Source organism: Morone saxatilis, unplaced genomic scaffold (genome assembly GCF_004916995.1).
Source record: "Morone saxatilis isolate NCDOM2014 unplaced genomic scaffold, NCSU_SB_2.0 Contig18, whole genome shotgun sequence".
NCBI lineage: Eukaryota > Metazoa > Chordata > Actinopteri > Moronidae > Morone > Morone saxatilis.
Window position 1 is genome coordinate 27,016,607 of NW_023339740.1, and position 7,908 is coordinate 27,024,514.

Consider the following 7,908-nt stretch of genomic DNA (forward strand, 5'->3'; position numbering starts at 1 on the left):
AACCATTAATGCTATTTAAAGGGCATTCCCATGATCCATTGTTGTTTCATCCACCAAATCACTCACTAAATGAATGATTGCCATAAATATAAGAATGAAACCATACTTACAGTAAATAGCTTATGTATTGTAACTTAAGTCTGCTTTTATCTGACAGAGAGCAATGAAGATCCAAAGACAATGTGTTTCATGGCTTTCATACTGTTCTTTCTGATTGATTGTTAGTCTTTCCTTTTCAAATAAAACTCTACTGCATTGGAGGTTAGAAGACAAGACAAAGTCAAATGTTAGCTTACTGTATCAATACTGAGGCTACTGACTGCAAGAAAGTCGCATGGTTTCACTGCTCTGTGTGTGTGTGTGTAGATGCAAGACAGACAGAGAGGAAGTTCAAACACAGCCAGCAACACTCGAAGCAGAGCAGACATGCAAACAAATGCAGTAAGATGGCGATGAGAAGGAAAGACAAAACCCAAAGAGTAAAAACAGAGAAAAGTCAAGAAACAAAGGGAGGAGGAAAAGGAGGGGAGGGCAGGGGACAACCAAAATAAAACAGGGTTTGTGTTGTGTTTATGGTTGTACTGTGATGAAAAAATATAACATAGGGAAGAAAATTTTCTGCCTATAAAGCAATAATCACCTTCGCTTGGGATGACTAGAATGTACGGCGTTGTTATTTGTCCCCTACCTATTACCACTAAGGCCAAGGGCCGCACGTCCCCGCCGGAAAGCATGAGAAAGAGAGGGAAGAGAGAAAACAAACAACAACAAAAAAGAAAAAGAAAGAAGAAAAAGTCTAAGAAAAAAAGACGTATAGTTTTCTTTATCCATTTCATCAAGGTTTAGATCTCCCTGGTTTTCAATTGCACAATCTGTCTTAGAGGAGAGAAATTGCAGTGGTGAGAGATAGCACTGGAACATTAAGATCAATAGGACATCTAGCACTCAAGATGTGAACTGGGATATGACTGGTCGTATTGCCAGGAAGTAAGCGTCAATGAGCATCTTGACTGGCCCATTACCAGGAAAAGGCCTAACAGATGTGTTGCTGGTGAGGATGTTTATTACCAAAGAGTGAGGCAGTGAATGCAGATGTGGTGCTGGGGGGTTAATATTTGAGCCTGTTAAGTCTGTCAGCTTGGCTTGACGGGTTAATAAAATTAAAGGGAGTAGGAAATGGAAGAGAAAAGAAGTGATGGTTGAAAGAAAAAAAAGGTAGAAACTTTGTGGCATGGCAAAGTTGGTGCAAAGACACAACCTGGCCTCTGGGTTCACCCAGAGACAAAATCACATCAGTTAATACTTTCATCAAGGTTAAAAACAAATAATTTGTTGACAATTTGTTTATAGCATCTATGATGAGGCAACTAGGTGGCTTAAGTTGGCTCTCCCTGTTACCCAAACAGATTATTGCCTTATTAGCTTTAAACATTGAATGGCTTACACAGTGACGGGGTGGTAGTCAATTAGGAGCCATTATATAAAATTTTATATGAACTATTTCTAATCTACATTTCTCAGAGACACAAATAGTATCATTGATTACGTTCAACATCAGTTGGTTAAGCCAAAGAACCAGTTTTTCAGATAGTAGTAGTAGTAAGTAGGGTAACATTAAGCACATTAGATTGCAAAGAAGCAATGATACATGATACAGTCTACTGATATACCCAAGCAATGGATGAGGCAACAGTTAATTAGAAAGTTTCTATTGTTTACTCTATCAGGAAAACCTTTGTGTGTGTTATTAATGGCCGATTACAAAAGAAAAAAAAGACATGTCTTCAAATCATAATCAATATTTAATGTTTGTGCTTAGATGTATGGTTGAGCTTGTTTCAATGCAAGTTATAATCCGGCAAGGCAGCATCAAGCAGATGTTCTATTGCTATGGTTGTCTACCATTTAAATATACAATATGAACTGCTGTAGAACAGTGGTAAAATGTCTATCAGGTCATAAAGACCATATCTTTTAATAGATATCAATGGAACCTAGCATTGGCACTAGTTTTAAAAAAAAGGTGAAACATAAATAGCATCTTGGCAGACCAAAAGACAGGCCAACCCTAATTCATGCTCTCTTGTACTCATGAAGGTCATCGCAGATAAAGTGTAAAGATTGTGCTTTTTCAGTTAGTAGCAAGAGCGCTAGTTATGATTATTGCACATCGTCTTTGCTCTTTTCTCTTTATCTGAAGGCTTCCATAACCTGGCCACAAACATGGTTCTTTGGCTTTTTCTGTTAAATTCCACTCAAATACGATTTGTCAGTGAAATCAGCTGCTGTAGAGAGTGGATAACAGGTATCTCAAAGAAATTAGTCATAGGCATTTGCTGAATTAGCCATCTGCATTGCCTCAGAACGCAGCCCACATATCAAAAACTTTTAAAAAGTACACTTCAAGTAGAATTGAAGTTTGTTTTTGGAACACTGATAATTCTTCTATCTACTATTTTGTGAAAAGTTAGTATTTTGTCATATGAAAGAGAGCCACAAAGTTAAAAGCATGTCTTTTCCCAAGCACACGCACATGCAGACAGACAGCAAGCAGGGTCTACACACTGTAGACCTCCGCCCAAAATACTTTCCACTCAAACAAACGCAGCCTGGAAATGGATAAAGCAAGAAAAAAAGAATGATATAAAAGAGAAAAATGTGCACAAATGAGTAATAAATGCTTGATTTAGACAAGAAATAATAAGAAAGCAAGAGACAGAATGGAGAAAGGAGATGTAGAAAAATCCAATCAATGTTTGATGCAGATGAAAAAATAAAATAGACAAAAGAGACGAGGTGAGGAAAATCAATAGCAAGCTGAAAAGCTTTTCAAAGCACATTGCCTGGCACACAAATGGATGTATTTGCCGGAGATGAGCAGCAAATAAAGATGGGAGACATGGGGAAAGCAAAACAGAATAGGATGAAATGGGTTCTGGGGCTAACGCTTTAGCCTCCATCCATCGGGTTTAATGAAGGCGGTCAATCGGTATGTAATGGCCCTGATGTTCCACTTTATACACTGATGAGCAACATGGATGCAGTATGAAATGGAAAAAGAGAGAGCAAGATAGAGGAAAAAGAGAGAGAACGTGAGACAGAAAAGGGCACTAAAAGAGACAGATTAGGAGAGGAGAGACGGAGAAAGAAGAGAGACGGAGAGAGAGAAATGCTATGCAACGAAATCATGCAGGATAACATGGTTAGGATGTGGGGTTGCCTGGGCTAAAGGTTGTGGGTTCACCTCTATCAATGAGAGAGTCTGTGTGTGTATGTGTGTGTGTTCATCTCATCTAACACACAACACTGTAACACTATTCTAGGGGGTCATGTAATCACACTATAACTCTACAAAGAAGTTCAATTAGACATAAAAATAATATAATTTTGTCTTCACTATAAGTGCACGCTAACTACCAATGGAAGAGTGCTCATACCTTTGTTAGCCAGACGGACACAGTTGATTTTGGTTTCCTGTGGAGAGAAGAGAAAGACAGACAGACTGGTTAGGTAACTAGTGGTAAATAGTAGGACAATTCCCTCAAATAGACTCACATGTTCGATTTTTAAATATTTGTTAGAAGAGTTTAGTTTCTGAGCGTGATATTTCAAATTAGCACAGTCAGCCATCTCTGTTGGAAGCAGCACAAAAGACCACCTTGTGTTTTTGCAGGCTTTGGACACTCAACGACTTCTCATAACTATTATATTGTAGCTAATCCATCCAACTCGCTGGTTTACTTCCAGTGGGTTCTAGGTAGTATCGAGTAGAGACCATTTTCACAACTCTTTGTTTTACACTCAGAGATGTTTTGACATTCATGAACCCAAAGAATTGTGTTAGCAACGTGAGGAAAATCGCAAGTCGAACAGCAAACAAACATCGACGCTGTAAAAAGGAGTAGTGTCCTTGAATGCACAACAACTTTCAAAACACTTCCAGCTCACAACTTCAGTACCACATGATGGCTACTTTTATAAATTAAGCTTAAAAAAAATAAAAAATAAATAAATAAAGGTTCCATGTATTGTATCAGTCTAATCAAAGTAAGAGGCGACCCAGATTTAAAAAAATAAAATGGGTGAAAAACCAATAGCTGTCTTTAATCGAAAATCAATTTAGAATCAAATGTCAGGTGCTGCTCTGCAGAGAAAGGTCAGCAATATTTAAAAGTGCATTCGATTTATTGTTAATGGTGGAAAAACACAAAACCGTGTAATATGTGGATTAATAGAGTACCCACACCTTGCTCATACGTTTACACACAATGCTGCTATTAGTCTTTAAATGTGATCAATGAGCTCATAAAACCATGTTATTAGTTTCTTATTTTGTTATATTTTGCAATACACTGACCAGCTTGATTAGTCTCAAAACAAACATATTATTAATATCAGGATCAATATGCTACTGTGTTATGTGCTGATTAGATCCATCATTCTCAATTCATACACACTCATTATTGAAGCATAAACACGCACACTGCACACCTTCATTCAAGTACAAACTGTATGCAGCCACTTGTTTAAAGCACAACCTTCCTCCCCTCCCATCTTGTTTTTCAATGTTATTCTCTTAATTGCTTCCTTTTTGTGATCCATTTGTTCCTATATATGTGTATTGTACACATATTGTGCAATAACTGTAAAAATACTTGTTTTGAACAATATTATTACTCTTTATCTTAAAAATGTGCATGCCTAGACATAATTTGACCTATAAATTACCGAAGCGGTACTAACAGGACAGGTCACAACATCTCTCCCAACCTCTGTCTCGGCTGTTCTTTCTGTCCAGCCCATATGTGCTTTCAGTGCCCTCCTTTTTCTCTTCCTCACACGTTACATTCCCGTGGTTCCACCATTCCTGTCAGTCTCTTTCTGATTGGCTGTCACCTCCTGAAGAGACGCGTGTTTTTCTTTATCCCAGCTCTTTTCATTCCTTCACTGCTCCTGTCTTTTCCTCTTCTCTTCCCTCCATAATGTGCTGTCACCAGTAAGTGTACGTATCTAACCCACTTGTCATACACAGATTGGCCTCCTTCACATGTTGGCCCATTTGTCTTCATCAAAGACGATTACTACAGCAGCTGTCGACACTGACACCTGTCACTTTGGCATTCGAACAAAAATCACTCCCAAGGTACTGCCTATGTACATTTATTTCCCTCTAAATTTGGCATTTTCAGGTTATATTAACATTGACTATATTTTATTTGACAACTGAAACCTTGAAAGAAAAGTACCTGTTAAAATCCTCTACAAGCCTAATGTTTAGATACATCAGACCATAAATGAGATAAGAATTAGGATGGAAAAATGACAGATGCCGATGGAGCCGAGTGTTTCCGGGGACCAGACCTCACTAAATATTGCACAAAAGCACACAAATTTTATAACTGTATTCACTGATTGCTGGTTTTCTCTCTGATGTCCTATTGCTTTATTTGTTGTTAGTGGTTGGCTACTTTAGCTGCTAACTATAGCTAACTGTAGCTGCCATTAGTTCAGTTAGCCATGCAGCTAGCCATCCTATTAGCTGACAGGAAACAGCAGTTAGCTATTTTAGCAACAGAAAGTCTGTGACTCAATAAGAGTTGACGCCGAGCATACGGAGGACATCAGAGGGAAAACCAGAAAATATGGAACTTTCAGAACCGAAAAAGTACTTTCCTCAAGACATACTGAAAACAATCTAATAACTTGAATAGTATTCCTTAGCAGAGTGGTCGAATAACACCTGACTGAGCAGGTGGATGAGTGCATCCCTTTAATTCATGGGCATTCTGTACCTGGAGCACATAACCGTATAAAGAAATCTGTGACATGCGAACATTGGCCCGTTGCGTAAAATAGAACAAATGTTTACATACGGTTACCTCATTATTTTACAAGAAAATAAGGGGAAGCATGATATGTCCACTTTAAACCACTTGAACACCAGACATTCTGTGCACTTAACTTCAGAAATTAGAAAATACAACACAAGTTCCAAGTCAGCATTCATTTGGAGGACAACTGGAATTTATGTGAAAGTGAAAAGGACTAAATGACAGCTGCCATACACACATAAGTGCACACATATATACACAGGAGACGGTAGCCAGGAAATCATCTTGCAATGCTCAAAACTGATCGTGTTGATTGATGAACGGTGTCATTGCAATGTGACATCTACCTGCAGGTGTCACACTGTCAGAATATGATGGAGAAAGATCGCACAGAGAGACAGAGTGCATAAAGTTTAATAATTCAGTGTTTCTAAAATAGTGTGTCTGCATTATGTGAAAGTGGATTTCAGTTACTTGTTCCTCTTTCCTTTTTTTTACCATCTTGTGTTTTCATTTTGTGCAATCAATCAGTCACAGCGAAACAGAAAAGGTATAATGGTGAGAAAAACTGAAGAAAGGAACATTTTTGTTCATATGCCGCATATTTGTTACTGTCACGTTTGTGTGCTTGTGTCTGCATACTGATGCATCTGTCTTTGCGCGTGCCTGTGTGTGTGTGTGTGCTGGGAGCCGGTTTATGAAGTTAAAGAGCAGGGAAGATGAATGTTAGTGGATGATGGATGGTGTGAGCCTCTCAGCTGGATCCCTCCACAAGACTAAACACACCTGCTCCTACTGTATCTCTGTCTGCTGTCCATCTGTCTGTTTGTCTGAATGACTGACTAAATATCAGGTTGTCTATCTGCTTTAGTGTCTTCTCTATTTGATTCTTTAATTGGTCTCTGTGCATAATTTTATTACACAGGTAACTTACGGGTGACTTGTTCAGAAAATGAGAATGGGTGCATGTTAACACACAGTGGTCAGCGTGTTTTGCATGTAGTTTGCAGAACAATAATATGCAAAGACAACTGAGTTCATTGTTTGTTGAGACCCCTTTCCTCCATTAAATTCACCGATATAGTGGTATATGTAATGTACACGTTATTTTGGTATAGAGTTATGTTGTATGAATTATTGCATTACACCCTGCTAAACTTTATGATTTTGTGCATATGAGCAAAAACATCTGATTTGGGCCACACTGTGAATATAACCATAAAAGTCTAACAGTTTGATTCCATGAACAATGACATATTGAATAATCTATAGGGATACAGTATCACATAAGGCCTCAGCATTTGTCTGAATATATTTGATATGTTGGGATAAGGGCTGAGTTTCCCATCCTAAGTGTGGTGTATATCCTACAAATAGCCACCATGGGAATAGGATCAGTTCACTGAGTACCAGGGACTTGTGTTTCTAGAAATTGGCCCTATCGTGCCTATTTACGGTCCATTTAGAGGCCCGGCTGCTCTGGATTCACAGTCACTGTGAATAGAAGCGCTGCCTCGTCTTTGCTCATGCTAATGGGCTAAACCTCAGGAGGTTGCAAGAAGCAAAGTTAATAAATGTAAGGCCAATTTATTGCCCTGCCTCTATCCAGAGAGGCTGGGAGACAAGAGGGGGGGCTGGTTGGTGGGGGTAGGAGTTGTTTACGGTGGAGACACTGGAGACACAGTGTGTGTGTTTCTGTGTGTGTAGTAGTTAACTTTGTCGAGCCTGACAAGAATACTAAGTGTGTATAGGAGATGCAGCTGCTGTGTGGGTGCTCACTCTGTCTCAATCCATCCATCTATCGCTCCCTGCTCACTTCCCGCTCTCTTTCTTTCCTACCACCGAACAGTTGGTTGGGTCAGTGTTCTAACTGATGGGCAGGATTTCCAACCATGTGTGTTTTCTGTTTGACTTCTGGATACTGTGATTGGCTGTTGGGGTTCCCAGGCAACCCAGGGTAGCCAGGGTAACAACTTTTTTCCCCCTGCAACTCTTTCACACTTTTTGTTACTATTTGTCTTTCTCCTCTATTTGTTTCTCAACAACACAAACACAAACAAACACACACACACACACA

The 7,908-nt window shown here is 39.0% G+C and overlaps 1 protein-coding gene across 1 annotated transcript in view; it reads right to left on the reverse strand.

Moving 5' to 3' along the window:
• ptprt (protein tyrosine phosphatase receptor type T) overlaps nucleotides 1-7,908 on the reverse strand; it is a 307,757-nt gene that overhangs the window by 123,270 nt on the left and 176,579 nt on the right. The window contains exon 15 of the mRNA XM_035662487.1: nucleotides 3,438-3,474. Coding sequence (XP_035518380.1) covers nucleotides 3,438-3,474 — 37 coding nt within the window. The remainder of the gene's footprint in view (nucleotides 1-3,437; nucleotides 3,475-7,908) is intronic.